The sequence below is a fragment of the Lytechinus pictus genome, chromosome 15 (assembly GCF_037042905.1).
Source record: "Lytechinus pictus isolate F3 Inbred chromosome 15, Lp3.0, whole genome shotgun sequence".
Classification (NCBI taxonomy): domain Eukaryota; kingdom Metazoa; phylum Echinodermata; class Echinoidea; order Temnopleuroida; family Toxopneustidae; genus Lytechinus; species Lytechinus pictus.
Genome location: NC_087259.1, coordinates 22,023,298 through 22,047,667, shown reverse-complemented (window position 1 = coordinate 22,047,667; position 24,370 = coordinate 22,023,298). Strand labels below are relative to the sequence as shown.

Here is a 24,370-nt window from a genome sequence, read left to right as displayed (position 1 = left end):
AGAGCATTGTATGCAAATCTTTGTAGTATCTGGTAGGCATAGTACGTTTTTACGATGTTGTGCAATCCTCGAATTATATCTTCAGCCCTCACAAAGTCACCTTCTCTACTATTCGTCATCTGATATGAACATAATACTCTCATTGGTATATATTTCAACACAGTCGTACAAATGTTTTCATTGCCACCGATTTCAAGATCATCAAATATTTTGTAGGCAATAAAATAATCTTTTCCCAGTGATGCTTTTATTGAGCCCCCGCCCCTCGGAATTCATGAACTGCCGCTGCCCCGTTTTGCCATGATGTTTTATCTCATTTGATTCCCAAAGTGTGGATGAAATATATAACAATTAACAAATATGAAACAGAGGCTGTTATGAATTTGTAGATAATTACAAAGTTACCCCCCCCCCCCCGCTTGAGAAGTTACTCCAATACACTTTTCCAGTAAGACAAATGTTTGAATATTAATTCTTAATTTTTTGTATTATGCTTGTCTTATTTTCTGATCTTGTTTGCTCAGAAAAACAAATATTCGAAACCTGTAGGCGAAGAGCATGACAAAGTCAAAGGTATAGTAGGTTTGCTATTTTTTATTGAAGTATATATTGATTACCGTTTTATATACCTAAATTGATTAATTGGTATTCCGTGAATAATTAAGTCAGTGACCGTCGACGTTAAACTTTTAAAGTTGAAGGCGATAAAATTATGTTGTTTACGTTTTGAGTGTTACTTTTTAAAGTATTTCTTTCGAAGGAACGATGTGTGCGGGAATAAATATTAATTGTTCTACTGATTGTTAAATCAAGTTTGGACCATGGAGCGTTTGAACCGGAGATAATATTTGCCTTGGCCTTATCCCAAAGCATGCATGTGATCTGATAAAGCTGATCATTGTTTTATAATTAAAAGTCTATATAATTTGAAATCCAGCCAAAACATAAACCGGTAGACCCATTTCAAGCACTATTGGTGGTCAAGGCTCAAGAACAAGTCCCAAAAATTTACATTAAATGGCATCGAATGAAGAACAGATGTGAGACAAGGACGGTATCAACAAAGTTGACCTTATTAAGACATCGAATGATTCGAGTGCTTTGGTCAAGGGGGGGGGGGCTGCCACCCCCACCACCAATGTGGAGATGGATGTCAAAATTGTAATTAAGTATAGGAATATAAGAATAACCTAAGTCCATCTCTCGACCAAATTGGGTTTAGCACGGGAGATTGTTGCTTATACAATCATGGTCCCATATTGCGTTTAATTTATATACCGGAATTTCATCAAAAATTCCCCAAAATGAATGAAAATTTGACAGAATTTGACAGACGGGCATACATAAAAATCATTATGATCTTCTTGATTTGATTTATTCAAGATTAACTGTCGTGAATTTATCCATATATTTAATTCCCAAAGTTTGACAAACAATTATGGGGAAATGCATGAATTCCCTGTTTTGTCAGGCTATCAAATATGACCATAATCGATTGAAATTTCATGTCAAAATTTGTATCAAATATACACGATTTCGGAAAAAAAAAATTTATTTTCATGAGCTTGCACTTGACATAAACAAAAATGTTTTTTGAGCTTGAAAATACATAAAAGATAGGCGTTTCTTTTCTAGGTTCCTATATACTGCAATTGTCTATTTTTTTTTGCTTAAAAAAGTACTTGAGATTACGAAAATATGGATGGTTGAGAAAAATTGTACTGTAACAAAATTGGTCTTTTTAGAAGCTAGAATGTACCGATTTTGTGCAAAATGCTAGGGGTAAATGACTGAAACTGTAATTGGAACACCACTAAATGAAGGTCAAATTCGGGTTTGCTAAACGATTATGGTCTGTTTTATATATCGAATGACAACACAAGGCTACCATCAAGAACAATGCAAATAGCCCAAACAAATGAAGGATTAAATTTAAAATACTGTAAATATGATTCCAAGTTATGTATTGGTTCTTAATCAATTTAGTATTTTATATTACAGTAAGCTGTCAATCATTAATCTATGGCACAAAATTTACATCATATTGCATATGCTATGTTTGATTTCCTCTACTTATTCTTATCAACATATTTGGATGGACTTGACCCTTAAAGGATTATGATAAGGTGATATTTGTTATAAATGCTGAAAAATAATGTAATTGAACTGGGAACACTGGGAATAAATAAACATTAAATAATGAACTTGTAGACAGAAAAGAAGTTTGTATATTAATTTTTTTTTAATCAAGAGATTGAGAGTAGTCAAGTGTCTGCAATAATCAGATACCTTGCGCAAGTTACTAGCAAAAAATATTTCAACTAATATGAATAAGATACATAATCTAAGGCTCAGCAAAATATTACATTGTTTGTTGACCTCTTCATTTTATATGATAAAATTTGTATGTACACTTTATACAGCGAACATGATAGCTAATATGACTGGTATTGAGAAACATTGCAGTTAAGGAGAGGAAAGAAGAGGGAGATACAGATAAAGAGACAGAGAATCAGATAGACAATGAGAGACAGAGGGACAGACAGGCAGACAGACAAAGAAGGACAGAGAGAGAGGGGGAAAGATGAAGGGAGGGAGAGGGAGATAAAGAGAGGTGGCAATAGAGATGATCATGCAATTACATGCAATATTTTTTCCACACAATAGCCTTTGATACAAATGGTAACTTCTTACACTGATGTTACTTACACATTGCAACATTCATTGCATTATAAAAGAAAAGATCCAATAAAATCATCATTCTTCACAAATGAAATTTAAAAAACACAAAAAAAAAACAACTGAGAACTGTCTTTCAATATTACATGAAAATTAAACTTTTTCATCATATTAAAATTCAATAGATGGAATAACAGTCCCTTTAAGAAGGACTAACCATATTTATCATCAATAAACAAGTTTTAATTTTAAATATTAGGATTTATACACCAATTTTCCTTCTTTGTGCAACTGGGAATTAAATTGTATTTGATAACACAAAAAATTCATTTTTGAGGAATCAATTCATCTGGCATAGAACTATTGGCACATTCTTTAATAAAGATGGATTACATGAGAAATGATTTAGATTGAAATAACATAGGAGGAATTGCAAGACAATATAGAACAGATGCAAAATAATTAATACTGAATGTATAAATTAAGTCAAAGATGTTAAATTAGTATAGAGACAGCAATAGAGAGGATAGAAATTAGATCATATTTAAAGTTTGATATAAAAGATAAGAGAAAGAAAGGAAAAGGAAGAAATGCATTATGGATATTAATTCATGAAATTTGTGTTACTATCACTGATTTGTCTTCCTTTAAATTAGAGCATTTTCCTCCATGAAATAATAATCTTATGATTCTTTTTCCAAATTAGCTGTACAATAAAATAATTCGTATTCGTGGAAAGCAATCTCAATTTAACAAAAATATATGCTTTATATCAAAACACCATGTTATTACCATTTAAAGAATATTGCAAAATACAGTAAATAATAAAATATATTCATGAAATAAATAGAAACAAAGAAAAAAATTATCTCATTATTTTATCTTTATCAAGGTACAAGGAACAAGAAATTTAGAACCAAAATCTTTTTAAATACTAATTAACTTAAATGCCAAGGGATATGATTTACTAAATTTTGTGGCTAGTCTCATACCCATGAATACTTGGTGTCAATTTTCAGAGGATAAGAGTAACTCTAAATAAATAACCAGTCTTTGTTACAATTATTTCTACGAAAACAGAGATAAAACAAGGGAATAAATATACACTTTACATTGTCTGGATCTTAGCAAATAAGAATTAATTGTATCTTTGGAGTCTATGTAAATTTATCATCAATTGAGTATTTTCACACATTCATTTCCAAGTAATAATGTTAACAATTCCAACAAGCAATTAATTAAATTTATATTACTTTCCTCTACAAATTTGATTTCATTTGAATTTTTTGAAAATACCATCTTCAGAATTTGAGGTTCTAGATTTCTGGAATGTATCAAAAGATATTGATGATACAAAGTTAAGTTAAATAATTTTGCATAACAAACCAAACATACATTACATATAAATGTATGAATCCACATTTCGTTTCAGAACATAACATCATGGTCAGAAATACATGTATGAAAGCAAAAATGATAAAAACATAGATGTAAATGTGGATAAAATAAAGATAAATTACAAAATAGGAACTAAGATACCTTTTTAATACCTTCACAGTGTACAAACGGAAATCGGGTATGAAAATTGTATGTTGACGAAATTTGACTCATTTATGCCTATTCAAAGTAATGTTTCGAGAAAGTAAGTACCCTGTATGTAGCATAACATTGACTCAGTGCAGGGAAAATGCCTCATAAAAGTGGTCAACAAATAGCCATGCAGTCAAAGAAGTTTGTCTAAAGGTTTGCTAAGAGTTAACTAATGTTAATTATGGAAATATCACTTTAACAGAAAAGTGTTAAAAAAAGAGTAGTCAATTTTATCACTACTATCTACCTGATTCTTGATCAAAATTTGAATTTTCATGTATATGAAATTTAGTGGCATTTTTGCTATTATTTGAATTGCTCTAATTGAAAATTCTTCAAATTTTCTTTGAAAGTTTGGTGATTGCATATTAGAAAGCTATGTACGAAGATTAAATCCTGCCATTTTCACCCAATTCAATATTTGGAAGGAGGTAACAAAGAAGAAACATTTTCTAAAAATATGTTTGGCAGGACCTGCTTTGTTTTAATTTACATAATTGGGGGAATCACCACAAAATATAAGATTTTAGGAGGTATCTTTCTTGTAACATGTCCTTTATTATACTCATTATTTCATTTGACGATGAAACCAAAGGCTTTTTGAATACCCTCTTCTATGTGATACAGAATATAAAATTTAAATTTTGTTCCCTATACAAAATGTATTATTGACATGTTAGCTTGTATTTTTTTCTTTATGATTAATACCAAAATCAATTACTGATATATTATGTTTGTTACGCAATGAAAATTGTATTGTATATCATTGGTATGAATGCAGAAGAAAAAATAAATCAAATCAAATCAAAAATCAAATCAAATCTAAATTATTTTCCATCAGTGAATATTAAAATCTATGACAAATCTGGGTCCCGTTTCATAAAGACTTGTTACAATAACAAATGCACAATTTCTATAACAAATTTACTATTAGCCAATCAGATTGAAGGATTTCAGTAGCTTTTTAACTGTTATTGCAAATTTGTTATCATGACAAGTTTTATGAAACAGAACCCAGGTCTTGACCAATCAAATCGCAACATTTCAGTAGATCATAACAGTATTTCGGATCTTGCTATTGATTGCAAGGTTAACGAATCATGGCCCTGCACTTTTGTCAAATGAGTCCAGTGAAATAAGGCACTATATCTCTATATTAAATAAATAGTTCATACAAAGCATACAGTACATGTAGATAAATGAACTAGATTTTTCTGAACTGTTACCACGTTTCAGAAATGACATGTTTTACCTTTTGCAATACTTGTAGGTAAAATCTCCAATGATGCAATAATAACAGGTTGTTTGAAACCTCCCAAAGCTGTGTTGCAATATCGATTTTCATTTCAAAAAGTGAAACATACTTTGTTGCAGAAAAAGTACCATACCACATCATAAATAAACTTTAAAATCCACAAATTAATGTTAATGTTTTGGGGTTGTTTTTAGAAATTGTACACTCTAAACTTATGACAATATTCTCGGGATCTGTTTTGAGAGATGAGAACACAGAAGCAATAAATGAAAGCAATGAACACTGCCAATTTGGAGAGTGTCATGTCACTGTGATCAACGAAATAACCATTAACGTCATCCCTGTTCTGAAAGTGTGCAAATGTATGACTTAATATATTTTTATCTCTATAACAGAGAATATTATGAGACCCGATTATCCAAAACAGATAATTCACTGCTGTAAAAGCACACCATACTTCATTCATAAGGAACAAGACATATATGTACTGGTACTCAACATTTAATTCCATACATACTAATAGTTAATCAACATTGTTGAACATGATACTATTAAGTGACTATAAATTTTGACTGTTATCAACACTGCACAAGCAATCCAATGATAATATCAAACTAATCAAATATAAAATATATTCCCTAGAATACATATCTGAATTCATAGCAAATTTCAATTCATTTTATTATCATTCAACAGCTGCTTCCATATTGTATAAACCTTTTATGAGTAAGAAAATGGTAGAAAGCAATGAGAATTACCCATTGCCACTTTAGTGATTAATTAAAACAGAATCAGTTAGACAATGTTTTGTAAATACATGTATCATACCAATGGAGAGCATATTAATAGTTTTGGCTGAGAATAATTTAATGGTATATGTTTAAAATTTGTAACCTGAAAAACTTTTGAAACAGAAACATGGAATGGTGTGTCTGCTTTTGGAGGAAATCCTGGATTTGCCAAATCTGCCTTGTACACTATAACTATGAAATCTGCCAATAAGGACCACATAAGTGAGAAGTGGTCTTTAAGAACAGGCACTTTAACTTAAAAAGCTTGATATTGAATTAAAAAAAAACCCACTGTAGATTAAAGCAGTGAAACTGCAATCAATTGTACGTGGAAGCAGATTCTATCTAAGCTTTTAAAAGAATAACAGGTGCATGTAATACAACAAGTAGGACACCTCTGGCAGTCTCGCCTGCATTACATAATTTAATATAGCAGTAGAGCTGACATTGCAAATAGCTAAGATGAATAATCCCCCCCTAAACAACATTCATTTGAAAATAAAATAAATACTTAGTTCATTGACCTCTAATGACCTTTGACTTTGATCATGTGACCTGAAACTCAGTCAAGATGACAAGTATTACTTGACTACCCTCAGGTTCAAGTTTCATGAAATAGATCAATTTACTTTCAGAGTTATGACATTTCAAAATGTTTCACCATCAATAAATCGACTATAATAGTCTTGCTCTGCTATGCAGGTGAGAAAAAAAATAGTGCAAATTTGGATCACCATGAAAATCTTGCATTTGGCAAATGGATTCATGAATGTAGCTCACGATGTTATACCACTATGGACCAAATAAAGACAACTGAAATAATACTTGTTTGGCAATTAATCTCCATCCAAGACAGTCTTGCAGGATTGGGATTGTCCATCAACAGTAGTTAAAAATTCAAAAACAGTTGCGAACATATCCACACCTTGATTTCACTTCAAAAGCTACTGGATAGCATCAGACTCCATGCTGAAGCCAAAAGGCTAGCTACAACACTAGTGAATAAAGCTCTTAGATATGGATGGAAGGTGATATGGTCGGGCAGTCACACCATCATACATGGATGAGAACATCTGATTTATGGTTGGCCAGTCATGCCATAATACATACGTGAGAATGTCTTAACTATGGTCGGCCAGTCACGCCATCATACATGGATGAGAACATCTGAACTATGGTCGGCCAGTCATGCCATCATACATGAATGAGAACATCTGAACTATGGTCGGCCAGTCATGCCATCATACATGGATGAGAACATCTGAACTATGGTCGGCCAGTCATGCCATCATACATGGATGAGAACATCTGAACTATGGTCGGCCAGTCATGCCATCATACATGAATGAGAACGTCCGAACAATACTTGCACGGCATGAAGTCCCTATCTAAGATGGTACTCCGATCAATGGTGGCTGCCGAAGACCCCATGTCCTGTAGAAGTTGAATGATCTGCTGAGCGGTGTGCTCGCTGCGAGGAAGCTGTTCCGGTGAAGGCAAGGCGGTCTGGTAACGGTCATCGGCTAGCGAGACTTCCTCAAACGTTCCGTCACCGCTCTCAGAGGATGATGGCCAGTCCATATCTATCAATAGAGAGTGAAAAAATACAGTAATGTAATATTATTTCACAGATTTCAAAATATCAAGCAAAGAAATATAAAGTTCAAGATAAATTGGAGATAAAACATGCTATTTGGTATCTGTTCTCCCTCATGTCCAAGGAATGAAGTAACAATTTTCAGTTACTTTTTTTTAACTTACAAGGACAATTTTAGACTTTGGGGGAACTAATTATTGGTATTGACATTTTAGAATCAATCTGTCTCCTTGAAGAACAGCTTTGCTTATGTTAGTTAGATTGATATACTTCTTAATTGGTGTTGAATCAAAATTATCTCTGAGATAAAATAATACATGATAACCCAAAACTATAATTTTTGTACTTATTTACTAATCACCTGTAGCCATATGACTGGTTTTTTTTCGTATTGAATTAAAGTAGAATGGAGATGCATGTTATTATATTTTGATGTTCATTTTTATAGTGTCCATTTTTCAATGTACAAAATGAATCATGAACTATAGCTTGCAAATAAACATAAATTGAGAGTAATTAAATTTAAATGAAAAGCAAGATTTTTTGAACCACAAGCCAGACCAAAGGTGCACTAAATTTTCAATTTATTTAGAATATCTAGTTCATTCATTTTTTGATGGAATTCAGGTTATTCTAAGAACTAAAATCGCCTTCTCTATCTTTAGTCTTTAATCGAGAATCATACTTGATGATACCATGAAAAAATACATGACTGATTCAATGAGAATTATAGATATCTTTCGGTTAAGTTTGATAAATAAGAATTACAATTTTCTATTCTTAGTAACAAAGAACAACTACTACATTATTACTAATAATTTTGACTATAGAATATAAGAATTTATTACGAGATTAATCGCAACCAAGATCTTTGCTATGATATATTATTCTGTTCTCTTTTGTATCTTGCATTATGTTCTATACTGTATGTCCTGCCTCGGCAGGTAATAAGCCAGGACCAGGGGGGCGTTTCATGAAAGGACTTGTCGGACGTTTTATCCGACAAGTCCCATCTTATCCGACAGTTACCATAGTAACAGTACCTCTCAGCCAATCAACATCAGAGAAAGATGTCAGATCTGACAACTTGTCGGATGAAAATGTTGATGAAACACTGTAAACTACTATGTAATTGTTTTATCTTATGTGTGATCTGATCCTTTATGAATATTGAAATAAAGTGATACAAAATAAAATTTTAATAACTACCATATCCATGAAAACATATATGACTGATTACATGAGAATGAAATCTAAAAAATCTAATAAGAATTACAGGTAAATATCACAAGTGCGTTGACTAAAAGTTTGACCAAGGAGTCAGGTTGACAATGCACACACAGAGGGTCTTGTAGGGCTGTCAATCCACTGTGTAACCTCTTCTAATATCTTGAACAAACATGTCAGGGAATTCTTTTGATCTTGTGATGAATTGTTGATTCTGACGATGTGATCGTTGAACCTCAGATAGGCAAGGGTGTTATCAGTGTAGAAGGTTATGAGATATGAGGACATTCAAAGATTTAGTACAGTTTTTGAGAAGGTAAAATAACTGTTGCATATTCTTGAATACTTCCCAGGATGTTATTTTTAAAAGAAGAAGAGATGGTCCCAATGAAAAAAAAAATTATTTAAATGTCCTCACATTCATAATACTAGTATTACAAATCACAGTTGAATTGGTTTGAATGATCAGTGTAGTCCCATACATGCTTTTGAGTGTGCAATTTTTTTGCAAAAAAAAATGTAATATGAAAGTTTCGCGCCATGTCATTTGTTTACTTTTTAGATTCAAGTATTACACAACTTTTGCAACCAACTTCGCTACACCCAGGTACATGTATGCGGTTCAAACAGTTCTCAACATTAGGTTAACGCATGTCAGATCAAAGCTTGCTAAAAACGTGATTTCATGTATTAGTCCAATGCAAATCTGTTTTTTGCTAAACTTTATAACTCTTACACTATTTTTTTTAACTTTTACTGATTACTACTATATCAAGAAATAAATTGAGTATTACCATTTTGGGTGGTTTGTTCCTGGGACGACTGCTCCATCTTTTCTTCAGCTTCTTCCGCATGTTCAATCTTAAAAGCGTTCCTGGGATCTCGGGGCGGACTGAGGGCATTCTTGATGTCATTCTGATGAGCGTAGGGGTGCAGATGCTGTTTCTCTTGAAGTAACTGAACCACAAGGTTCTGAAGCTGGGTCAGTTTGGTCTGAAAAGAGAAAGAACGGAAGAGCATGACTGAGAATTGCTCAGGATTTTCATTGATTATTTCCTTTTAATTTATTCAGGGTCCATTTCATAAAACTTGTTATCATAACAAATTTGCAGAACAGTTAAAAGCTATTGAAATCTATCAATTTGATTGGCTGATCATAAACCTGTTATAGAAACTGTGCATTCGTTGTTATGAAAAGTATTCATGAAATGGGCCCATGATCATGATGAGCATAGCGCTGCAAAAGTTACTTCCCGAGTATCTGCTTTAATAGACAGCAAGGTTTCTGAAGTTGGCTTTGCTATGCCAAAGAGAGAGAGAGAGAGAGGAAGAGATAATTTCCAGGGAATGTAACAAAAAAGAGATATACTAGATACATGTATTTACAACTGATTCTTGACATGAACTTGAACAATAGTTATGCTTTACAATCAATTTAATCTTTAAGGTAACAGGGCACAAATGTTGTAATCAGGGGAAAATATATGTGGCGGTTTGGGGTGATTTTTGCCTCAGAAATGCTCTATGGAGCCCTAGAAAAAAAAGTGGCCTGGAAAATCCCCATTCACTACAATGTTAAAGCTTATCCAATGTTGTAGATTTAGGCAGTTGGTTGTGAAAAGAAGCCTCCCCCCCAAAAAAAAAAAAAAAAAAAATAGACAAAAAAAAAAATAAAAAAAAATAGACACTAATATTTTCCTGGTGGTAAGATGGTGATAATCACATTCAAATAGGATATAATGAACTAACCAAATCAACTATGAAGTGTTTTTTACATGTATGTATACAAAAATATTACTTGCCAAATTATTTGGAAAGAATATGAGTAATTGCTCAGAACTTCAAAAACAGAAATGAAGAAATATCTAATTGAAATTGAAGCCTAGAAAAAAAGTTATCAATATATGCCTTTTTTTTTGGGGGGGGGGTGGGTCTGGTCATCTTTTTGTTATTCTATTTATATTTCTGAATGCCATGTGTAAGTGTGTATTTTTTGTTGCTTTATATAAACTATTTTAAACATGTTATTTTTTAAAAATGTATGTATATTTAAGAAACATTTTATGTCCATTTAATTACCTTCAGCCTTTGTCAATTCCCGCCACATTATGATTATGAACTGAATATGTTTCATTTTATTTTTAATGTTTTATTATTGTATTCATCTATCTGCATATGAATTTGTACATGTCTTTATAATCAGATGTGGAAAAATATTCAAATTGAAAATTGAATTGATATTAGTAGACTAATAGAGGAATTACAACATTAAACAGGTTTTTTTTTTTCAAATGGTAATATAAAACAAATGCCTACATCATAAAATGTGCTTATTCATATTGCTGATACCAGTACTATTTGGTTAAACATATGTTGTGTTTGGCTTCTTAAGCTTTGTCAGGTTTTCTAACAATCCACCTTGATTTTAAAGAATATCTCTCAAAATGATTGTCTCACAGCAATTAATTATTTGGATTATGCTTGAATGATTCTCTATGCAAACTACCATATGATCAGAATTAAAATCTATGTGTGCATTTGATTTATCTATGGAACCAGGACTTGACATAAGATAAAAATGATCATGATTATAACAATATAAAAATAATAACGATGAAATAACTATATAAGGTGTCAAGTCATATATGCAAAGAGGAAGTATCCATATTTCCAAAATATGGTAATCTTGGGGTTTTTTTACAATAATATCTTGTCTTGATAACTCATTCAACAATGGCTCGAAGATCACCTTGTAAATGTTTTTTTCTAAAAAGGCGATGATAAATAAATGATGTTACTTTGACCTCTGATTTTGATGAAATGTTCACTTTGTTTGTTTGTTCAGTTTTACCAAATTTTATTCAAATCAACTTGATCATTGGGGTGGAGTGCCACTTGAAAAACCTGGATGTTGTTGCCTGTAAACTTATCTACATCATTGTGATCTAAGTTTGAACTTTGGGGTTGATAAGTCCAAAGTGATTAGCACTCATTCAGGTATTAATTAATTATCCAGATTACATTGAGTACAAGGTGAATCAATGCACTAGTCTAATAACCTATATGATCATTGCTTACTGATTTATCTCACAATCAATTTCCAAATTTTTTTTGTTTTCGTTATTGTTTTTCTTTGAAGCCATTAAATGTAATATTTCCAATTGGAAAAGAAATATGCATTTTTTCCGTCATTCTGTAGTGATTTATGGGTATAATCAGAAAACTATGCATTTTTGTGACATTTTGTAGCAATCTTTAAAAGGGTGTCAAGACAGCTATAAAAGAGTTTAAACACAGCCCACAAACAGAAAAGGGGTTTATCTGGTGATTCTTCTCACTGTGTATGCAGGTGCAGTTGTCAAATGACAACATACTTATACCAGCAATTCTTTTGAAAAATAAGCAATGCAGACTAATTTTGTGATTTCGCCCTTAATGATTCGTGGCTAGTTATCCTGATAACAGAACAGTAAAAAAATATAATATTCCTTGTTGATACATTATTATGATTACCTTGTATTCAGAGTTGACTTTAATTACATTTTTGAAATTCAATTAAATGTAAGGTCACATACTTTTACTAAAATAATGTCTTAAAATATTTATAAGTAATGGATTTTTACATTCATGCCTAGAATAAAAATTATCAATATATGCCTTTTTTTTTGGGGGGGGGGGGGGCGTGGGGTCTGGTCATCTGTTTGTTATTCTATTTTTACATTCATATCCTGATTTTCTCATTTTCACCAGACTCTTCCTCTCAATTTTTTCCTGCTCTTTAGAAATATTTATTTTTTGTCTTCCATATTTTGTACCAGTTAGTAGATATGACATGCCACTGATGACAAATATTCCTTTAGAATAGAATTTCATCATGTGGTTATGAAGCCCCTCCCAATTGTTTTAATCTAGAATTCCTTCTTACCTCCATATCTTCCTTTTCTCTTGCTAAAGTAGCAACAAAACGTTCCCTATCATCCTGTCTTCTCTTCATGATATCCCTCTGGTTGTGATACAAGGTAATGTATTCTCCTACAGATATGAATAAGATATGTATCGTAAGATAAGTATGTCAAATAACATTAGCATAATAAAATTGGCATTTTGAATAAAATTTGAATTGTAAGATTTAAGGTAGGTTGATGAATGTTTAGCATTTTGAATAAAATTTGAATTGTAGGAAAAAATGTATGTTGAACAACATTAGCATAACAATATTTGCATTTTGAATACAATTTGTAACATAGGCTACATATATGCATGTTGAATAATATAAATCATAATTATTAATTTTAGCAAAAAAGATTGGCATATCATATTGTGAAAGTCATCCAATTGTTCAACTTTTGCTGCAATACGATGTGTTTACTTTTTTTGCAAGAAAATGAAGATGTCGTGTTTTGATATGTAGATCTGTTCCATTATAAAGCCCTGTATTTTTTTTCAGCCTATGCTATTTTAGGCGGGGATGGCTTCCAAAATGAAAAATGTAGCCAGACTGTTGCTATATCAGAGCAAGCAAAAGTCAATAAGCAATGCATATCTGTAGCCTACATTTATGGTATACTCTGCACTGACATTGTAACAAAAATGAAAACCTCAATCACTCTATAAAGCACATTACAACACTTTCCCATTTTTTTTTCATTCTCTGTATATAAAGAAAAAACAAGAATTTTTTACCTGTAAGTATATGAAATTTAAATTCTTTATGACAAGAAATTCACACATTAATGAATACATGTAGGACTTGAATGCCACAACCTGGCAACGGAAACTACAACATTATTCTTATAACTAAACAAATATATTATATGCTAGTGGAAAATCTTAGAATAGGTTACTGAATCATTGAAATTGAACTCATTTATGCTTTTTCTCAAATAAATAAATAATCAAGATGAATCATAAGGCAAGTCAATAAATTCTTACTTTATCCATAATGCCCTACAATCCATCTTTCAGGTGACACAATTTTTTTTTCAAGTCAAGAAAACAGAGTCCAAAAGAATAAAAAAGTTCAAACTCAGTTCATCACAGCATGTCTGGACATGCTTTCACACTTCTAAGAATGCCTTGAACCGTTAGACATAAGACTGAACTCACCTATAGTCTCTGTTTCTCCGGCCAGCTGGAGATTCACATGCTCCAGCTCCTGGATCCTGTCATCAAGCTCCGCCCTGACTCTCATCTCATGGACAAACTTCTCCTGGAGTTTCTCCATGGCTAGCTCCAGGGTCTCGTAAGCCTCCTGGGTGACAGGACTCTGCACCCTTGAGCCATCTGAATTCATATGAAACATGATATGAAACATGTTCTAATTTGTAATGTATCATTTATTTCTGTAAAGCACATAGAGAGTCCTTACAGGTCTGAAATGCACTATATAAAAACTATTATTATTACAATCATTGTAATAATAATAATAATTGTATGATATTGACTGGCCTTGAGGGGAACATCAAATATATTGCCCACAAAAGAATAATATTGGCCCGAGTCTTTAGACGAGAGCAATATGGTTCTTTTAAGCGCGATATATTTCATGTTCCCCGAAAGAAAATATATTTTTCAATATTTTTATTATCATCCAAATCAGACATCTAGAGCAAAAATCGTGAAATTGAGATATTTCTTTCAAGAATATGGTTCTTCTGTGTCATGTTTATATCAGAGGCCAGGCTCTGCACTTTACCATTATGATATACTTGTAATTATAAGACACATATCCAGCGCCCGAATCCAGTGTTACTATGACGTATATTGTTGCTGCGCAGATCATTATGAAGCGTATCTCTTTCTATGCATCCTCAAATGCCCGGATGTGAGACCAGGGAAAATACAAAGGTATATTTTGCGTTGTCTCTGCATGCAAAGTCAATACGCGCATAGAGACCGAGCAATATACCTATCCCTTTCCGATATTCAGGAAATGTAGGGCAATACTGTTTTGTAAATTACAGCTCAGATGTCTGATACAGGTAATAATACAGACTATTTCTAAAGCGCCAAATCCACATTGATCGTGCGCTCAAGGCGCTAAGAAAAGGAAATAAGAAAGATTACATGGAGCAGGAAAAGATGACGGATAAAAGAAACACAATAATGACAATGAGAGGAAACAACTTGAAGGCAAATTTAAACAAATGGGGTTTTAGAGCAATTTGGAAACAATTGATATTTGAAGTATTACGGATGGAATGTGGCATCTGAAGGTACAGCATGTGCAAATGAATTTGAAAAATCAACTTGAAAATTTAATGGGTAAATTTACTATTCATCCAAATTCCCTTTTTTTTTGCTTACCAAAGCTATCATATCTGAGTTTATCTGTTTCCTTGAGTAGATGTTTATATTCCTCTTGTTGATCATCTAAGGATTGTTTGAGATTGTCTCTCTCCATTTCAAGTTGTCTAATGGCTGCTGACAAGGAATCAACCTGCAAAGACAGAATTCAAATATGGTATGTTACTACTTGGTGTCAGAGTGTCGTCAATTTATTTATTATTAAAGTTTTGAACCTGGAATGTATTTTGTTTGAAAACTGGCTCTTAAGCACTTTGAGAACATCACTAAGATGGAAACAGTGATATATAAACCTTATGTATTATCATTGTTATTACGATAGGGTGCTTGGTCCGGTTCCCAATGCCTAGAGCTCATTATTTGCATATTATGGTAGGATTATTTGATTGAAAACCAACTGGACAATCAGAAGTATTTCTGATGTAGCAGATCTACATAAAATTTGCTATAACGGACTTCCATGATAGATACATCATTCTTTCATCAAACTATTATACCACAGAAATTTAATTTGGCCTTTTCAATCTCTTGTTTCTCTCTGTCTCTCTTCTTCTCTGTCTTGAAGGTAAAATATCAAGTGCTTCATGCTTACCATGTCTTCTCTTCCCATCTTTTGACCATCGCCATCTGTATTGTCTGATGATGATCGTTGGTAGCTCTCTAAGTTAGCAATCCTTACTCTAAGCTGGCTATTTTCACTGCTCAGAGTCTGAAGCTGCTCCTAAAATGGATTGTTTAAGAACAGACAAAATTTAAGTTTTGTTGTCAGGGCAAAAAATTACCACAATAAGGAAATTACCATGTAATAGACAAATAATTATAATATCTATATCTTATATTGTCCCTACCTGAGCTTGAACAAGATCCGTCCGGAGAGATTCATTGACTCCTCCTTGAGCTTCAAAGTGCTGTGCTCTGTCCGCCAGTGTCACATGCTGCATAAGCTGTTTGTTAAGCTCATACGTCTGAGTCTTTGCATTCTCTAACTCTCGCTCAGTAGATTCAAGCTGTGGGATAAAGAGCAAGTACAAAGGCACGTCAAGCAGACTGCAGAGTGATTTTCCATACAAAATTAACATCTACAAATTATAAACTACAGGAGTCCCACCTTATAAGAGCTACTATTGTAGTAACTCCCAAAAAATCCCTGATTTTGATTGGCTGTTGAGAACTGCTTCCTTTATAGTCATTATATAGTCATTATAGTCATTTGATGGCTATCATTTAAATGAGGTTTCATACCCCAAAGGCCCTAGAGAGGCAAACTGTTCATTAGGCAAACAAACTTGTAATTCCATACCATTTTGCTAATACATCTTAAATATATATTCAGAATATTAATAAACATTTACTACACATAAATTTGATGTAATAAATTATAAATGTAATTTACTGAATACAATCTCATTATTTTCAATTCAAGTTAATTCACATAACAGTCGCACCAAAAGGGAAGCAAAATTCAATTATATATCACAACATTAATCAACAAGAGAGATAAACATGCCTTCTCATAAGTTTATGACTCGCAAGATTGCAGACGACCTGTATAAATATGCATTAACTCTACTTCAGAATTGTAACTCTGTTGGATTTATGTGACTTATTGGCGACAATGGCATGTTAAGAGTTTACAATGAAATTTTGATTTCATAAATATATCATAGTAACAACAAATCTTTGCAAAAAAAAGAAAGAAAGAAAACAAGTGGAACGCCTCTGGCAGTCTCGCCTGCATTACGCGATTTAATATAGCAGCAGTGCTAACTTTGAAAACTACTATAAAATAATCATTCACAAAAACTCCATTCATATAATGACATAATACCACGTTCATTGACCATAAATGACATTTGAACGGTGACTTAAGACTTGTCAACTACATCCATGTCCACATTTCAATCACTCTATCTATAAACTTTCAAAGTTATGATGGCAATTCAACAATTACCCCAACATGGCCTAAGTTTATTGACCTTAACTGACCTTTGACCTTGGTTTTGTGACCTGAAACTCACAGGGGATGTTCAGTGATACTTGATTACTCTTATATCCCAAGTTTTATGAACTAGATCCATAAACTTTCAGAGTTAGGATGGTAATTTAACAAATACCCCCAACACGGCCAAAGTTCATTGACCTTTAATGACCTTTGACCATGGTCATGTGACCTGAAACTCGTACAGGATGTTCAGTGATACTTGATTACTCTTATGTCCAAGTTTTATGAACTAAATCCGTAAACTTTCAGAGTTAGGATGGTAATTTAACAAATACCCCCAACACGGCCAAATTTCATTGACCTTAAATGACCATTGACCATGGTCATGTGACCTGAAACTCGCACATGATGTTTGCTAATACTTGATTAAACTTATGTCCAAGTTTCATGAACTAGATCCATAAATTTTCAAAGTTATGATAGTAATTCAACAAATACCCCCAACTTGACCAAAGTTCATTGACCCTAAATGACCTTTGACCTTGGTCACGTGACCTGAAAGGATGTTCACTAATACTTGATTAACCTTATGCCTAAGTTACATGAACTAGGTCCATATACTTTCTAAGTTATGATGTCATTTCAAAAACTTAACCTTCGGTTAAGATTTTGAAAATAATTCTCCCAACATGGTCAAAGTTCATTGACCCTAAATGACCTTTGACCTTGGTCATGTGACCTGAAACTCAGGCAGGATGTTTAGTAATACTTGATTAACCTTATGTCCAAGTTTCATGAACTAGGTCCATATACTTTCTAAGTTATGATGTCATTTCAAAAACTTAACCTTAGGTTAAGATTTGATGTTGACGCCGCCGCCGCCGCCGTCGGAAAAGCGGCGCCTATAGTCTCGCTCTGCTATGCAGGCGAGACAAAAATTGACATATTTCCATTTATTCCGCCAAATTTAATGATCAAATGGGATGCTGACCTTCGACCTTGTCTCCTCAAGTTCACTTTCTTGTTGACCTAGCCTTGACCCTAGTTCATTACCAACATGCTGTTCAGACTGTAGCTGGGTTGTAAGCTCCATGTTATCCTGGCTCTGTAATATTAATAATAATTATTTACATTTATACATTCAACAATATAAAAATGTTTTGTAAAACCCTTACACATAATGTCTCTCATTATTCCCATAATATGGCATTGACTTTACCATACACTTTTATTTTCAATTTCAATGGATAAGAATTTAAAATTTCATTTGAATCTTTATTACTTCCACTTAATACAATATTTCCTTTCTATTATTATTATCATTATCATTCAATAACAATACATATTTCAAGTATCAACTATTACTACCAATTTCAATATATTCATTATTGCAAACTCATTGATTTTTTAAAAATATATATTTTTTTTAATATCATTCTATCATATTCATTCTGAGAGGTCAATTTGTAGTATATACTCCTTTCTCACCATTTTAACAAATACAGTCTGAAGTTCTTCCAATTGAATTTTGAGTTGTTTGTTTTGTGCCAATGCCCTGCTGATGGTTGCCTTATCACTCTGGATCCCTTCCAAGAGGGAGCCCTTGTCTACGGACTCCTCTTTGAATCTCCTCAGCTCCCTGCTTAACTCCTCCACCTCGTCCTCTTTCTCCTGGTGGAGCCGGCTCAGGTTGGCATTGTCTGTCACCTACATAACGTTCAAGGGAGAAAAATAATAATATAGATAAGATGAAGATAATGATGAAGACGATGGTGATAATGGTGCTGCTGCTGATAAAAATGAAGATAATGATTATGATGATGTTAATGATGATGAGACGATGATGATGATGATGATGAGACGATGATGATGATGATTATTATGATTTTTATGATGATGATGATGATAGTGATGATTATGATGATGGTGCTGCTGCTGATAACAATGATGATGACGATGGTGATATGATGACGACAATGATAATGATTATCATTATGATGATGTTTATGATGATGATAATGAGAGTGATAATGATGATTGAAGATGGATGATGATGATAAAGATGTTGGTGATGATGATAATGATGTTGGTAGTGATGACGTTGGTGATGGTGATGATAATGAGTATGATGTTAACAATCATGACAGTAACCCAGACTAAAAAGTACCCAATATACAACAACCCTTAATTAAAGTCAACTCTACAGTGATACTAAATAGATTTAATAAAAGAAATTCAAGTACAAGAATAGGTCTGTGAAAGGTGAGAAAGTACTCAAAAATTAGAAGTATACTTTCCAGATTACATTTAACGATGACATAATGGTTTCATGTAGAATTCAAAATATTATCATTATCACCATTATCATAACACTTGTAGTAATTTTCATTATTATTTATAATCACAAAATACCAGCATTCAACTGGGGAGACAAACATTCCAGGATTGACTTACCAAAGCTTGATACTGGGAATGCATTACTTCTTTTTCTTCTGTCACCGTAGCTAGTCTTTGTTCCAGCCTGATGACTTCTTCCTGGCTAACACTGCTCACACTTACATCATCATTCATCTGCTCGGCTGCAAGAAATAACATCACATCTTGTCAGAATCAGAACAAGTCACAATTACTAATGCCGATATAGTTGTCAGAGATAGCAACATTTTTGTTGTTGCTACCGTTATCTTGATTATTTTAATTATCATTATCCTTATTACTACATTACCATTATCAGCATCATTTTTAATATCACTACAAATATTCAATTTTTTTCAATTCAATTCAAATTTATTTCCACATCTGATTAAAAACACAAGTACAAATTCATATGCAGATAGATATATACAATAAAAAACATTAAAATGAAACATATTCAGTTTGGAATCATAATGTGGTGGGAATTGACAAAGGCCAAAGGCCTAATAAGGGTTATTCCCAAAGGTAATATCATTATCATCATTATTATAATCATATTCATTATTATAATCACTGTCATAAGAACAATTACTACTACTAATACTACTACACCATCATCATCATCATTATTATAATCATATTCATTATTATAATCACTGTCATAAGAACAATTACTACTACTAATACTACTACACCATCATCATCATCATTATAATAATCATATTCATTATTATAATCACTGTCATAAGAACAATTACTACTACTAATACTACTACACCATCATCATCATCATTATTATAATCATATTCATTATTATAATCACTGTCATGAGACCAATTACTACTACTGATACTACTACACCATCATCATCATCATTATCATAATCACTGTCATAAGAACAATTACTACTACTGATACTACTACACCATCATCATCATCATTATTATAATCATCATCATTATCATAATCACTGTCATAAGAACAATTACTACTACTGATACTACTACACCATCATCATCATCATTATTATAATCATCATCATTATTATAATCACTGTCATAAGAACAATTACTACTACTGATACTACTACACCATCATCATCATCATTATTATAATCATATTCATTATTATAATCACTGTCATAAGACCAATTACTACTACTGATACTACTACACCAGCATCATCATCATTATTATAATCATCATCATTATTATAATCACTGTCATAAGAACAATTACTACTACTGATACTACTACACCATCATCATCATCATTATAATCATCATCATTATTATAATCACTGTCATAAGAACAATTACTACTACTAATACTACTACACCATCATCATCATCATTATTATAATCATCATCATTATTATAATCACTGTCATAAGAACAATTACTACTACTGATACTACTACATGTCTACACCATCATCATCATCATTATTATCATTATTATAATCATCATCATTATTATAATCACTGTCATAAGAACAATTACTACTACTGATACTACTACACCACCATCATCATCATCATTATTATAATCACTGTCATAAGAACAATTACTACTACTGATACTACTACACCATCATCATCATATTATAATCATCATCATTATTATAATCACTGTCATAAGAACAATTACTACTACTAATACTACTACACCATCATCATCATCATTATTATAATCATCATCATTATTATAATCACTGTCATAAGAACAATTACTACTACTGATACTATTACACCATCATCATCATCATTATTATCATTATTATAATCATCATCATTATTATAATCACTGTCATAAGAACAATTACTACTACTGATACTACTACACCACCATCATCATCATCATTATTATAATCACTGTCATAAGAACAATTACTACTACTGATACTACTACACCATCATCATCATCATTATTATAATCATCATCATTATTATAATCACTGTCATAAGAACAATTACTACTACTAATACTACTACACCATCATCATCATCATTATAATCATCATCATTATTATAATCACTGTCATAAGAACAATTACTACTACTGATACTACTACACCATCATCATCATCATTATTATCATTATTATAATCATCATCATTATTATAATCACTGTCATAAGAACAATTACTACTACTGATACTACTACACCATCATCATCATCATTATTATCATTATTATAATCATCATCATTATTATAATCACTGTCATAAGAACAATTACTACTACTGATACTACTACACCACCATCATCATCATAATTATTATAATCACTGTCATAAGAACAATTACTACTACTGATACTACTACACCATCATCATCATCATTATTATAATCATATTCATTATTATAATCACTGTCATAAGAACAATTACTACTACTGATACTACTACACCATCATCATTATTATAATCATATTCATTATTGTAATCACTATCATAAGAACAATTACTACTACTGATACTACTACACCATCATCATGATCACAATAAAAGAATACACCGCAGGGCTTAAAACAAACAAACCAGAAACAACTTAGGAGATAATCTTATGAACAAAATGAATAACACAGTAAGTTAATGTGTTCATACAGAATTTATTCTCTTAAACGCATTCTAAAATTCCCTCACCTTGACTTTCTTCCAGGATGTTAATCTGATGATGCAACTCTTCTTGTATTGATAAAAGATGTGTCTTCTCCTTTGTCAAAGATTCATTCTAAAAAATAAAAAAAATGTAAAGCATCCTTCACAAAACAGACAAAATATCTTTTCACCATTAAATAACCTATTTATTTAATCAAATTAATAATCATTATCAATGCGAGAAATTCCAGGTTCATTTAGGGATAATTCGGCTAGTTTTCAAACTACAATAGTTTTTAACGAAATATAAATTCATTATGAATAATTCATTTTACAAATTAAAAAAAACTAAAAAGTCAATCAATGCATTAATCAATGCAATGACAGAGCACATATCATAGATCAAGAATATTTCTTCATAACAATAACATTGATATAACAAACTGGAGCAACAACATGTTCTTTGGAGGTGAAAGGAAAAGATTAAGTACTCCAAACACTCAAGCGCGCACTCTTGAGTGTGTGTGATGTTTCTTATGCATTGGTGTGGTCCCATATACTGTTAATTGCGTCACGTCAATTGAGTACTTTTCCTGTAGCTCCAAGGTTGTGTGAGCAGCAACATACAACAAGCTCTATCCAGTTTTTTTTATATCGATGAACAATGTATGTATAGATTGATTGACCTTTGACCTACCTGAGCAGTAATTTGCTGAATGTGGTCCTGATACTGTAAGGAATGTTGTTGATATTGCTGGTGGAGATTCTGGCGTTCTGCCGTCAGTTGCTCTACTGACTGCACATACTGGAAAGAAATTCAATAAACTAGGATTTAGAATATGGAACAGCGGATATTCTACAAAATTTTTCTTTTCGTAATCTATCCCTGGAGAAATGTGGTTCAGAAACAACTACAAAGTATAAATAAAGGAAACTAAGTGATGCGGCAAAAGCCATCTTAAACAAGACTTGGAGGATAAAATTATCACTGCAATATGCTCCTACTAAATTGATGACAGATTAACATCAGCTTATGACATTTCCAAAGTCTCCAGGGTATAGTGATAGCCAATATATACTTTTAAAAATTCATAACTTTCTTATTATTTGTCTGATGTTGTTCAAACTTTCACGTGTCAACTTGTCTGATTTTTCTTTTTCCTTTAAAAACAAATTTTCATTTGGGATAGATTCCTCTTTAAGAAATGTGGATGTACAAGACGAACAAGCGAACACACACACGGCTGTTTTGATGATGGTCTTCACCAAAAGATTATGAAAGTTCTTCTGTGTTGGTTGAAAATAACATTAAGTTGAAGCTTTGATCTCAACACAAAAGAAAATATTTCAAAAGAATTACCACAAAATTTTTGGCTGCTAACTGCAGCCTTCATCAGCAATGACCGCAGTGACCCGATTCGGCCTGGTGACTTTTGAGGTGAATTTCGAGGTAGTTTTTTTTTTAAATCATTGTGTTGAGATCAAAAGCTTCAACTTTATGTTAAGGACTTCACCACTTGATAATGAAAAGTTACCTGGGCTAACTTCCTGTCTGCATCTGCTTTTTCTTCCTGCAATCTGCTGATAGTGAGTTGGGTGTCCTGAGACTGACCAGTCTGAGCGGTCAGCTGCTGGACCTGAAGCTCGGCAAGGTTCAGCCTCTCTTGAAGCTGGCCTAGTACCTGGCCCAACTGCTCATTCTCTGTGGACTAATGAAAGAGAATAATGATAATTATAATTCTTCTTCTACTAATAATAATGATAAAGAGCATAAAGCTTGGGAAATAATTATCAGATCATACTGCATGGGAACTTAGTAGGGAAGTGGTCTAATTATTGTTTCCAAAACTGTATATCAAACATCATGATCATGATGATGATGAAGGCCATAATGATATAAACGAGGATGATGATTATGAGGATGATGATAACAAAAAATAATGATTATTATAATAATAATGCCAACAAA

At 32.3% G+C, this 24,370-nt stretch overlaps 1 protein-coding gene across 1 annotated transcript in view; it reads right to left on the bottom strand.

Moving 5' to 3' along the window:
• Positions 1–3,421: 3,421 nt before the first annotated feature.
• LOC129277910 (golgin subfamily A member 2-like) overlaps positions 3,422–24,370 on the bottom strand; it is a 37,067-nt gene continuing 16,118 nt past the window's right edge. Inside the window, exons 11-23 of the mRNA XM_064109961.1 lie at positions 23,937–24,110; positions 23,099–23,206; positions 22,447–22,534; positions 19,842–19,966; positions 18,876–19,094; positions 18,379–18,492; positions 16,294–16,452; positions 16,038–16,166; positions 15,446–15,578; positions 14,246–14,422; positions 13,065–13,171; positions 9,934–10,132; positions 3,422–7,898 (exon numbers count right to left, since the gene is read on the bottom strand). Of these exons, the coding sequence (XP_063966031.1) occupies positions 7,651–7,898; positions 9,934–10,132; positions 13,065–13,171; positions 14,246–14,422; positions 15,446–15,578; positions 16,038–16,166; positions 16,294–16,452; positions 18,379–18,492; positions 18,876–19,094; positions 19,842–19,966; positions 22,447–22,534; positions 23,099–23,206; positions 23,937–24,110 (1,980 nt within the window). The 3' untranslated portion in view covers positions 3,422–7,650. The remainder of the gene's footprint in view (positions 7,899–9,933; positions 10,133–13,064; positions 13,172–14,245; positions 14,423–15,445; positions 15,579–16,037; positions 16,167–16,293; positions 16,453–18,378; positions 18,493–18,875; positions 19,095–19,841; positions 19,967–22,446; positions 22,535–23,098; positions 23,207–23,936; positions 24,111–24,370) is intronic.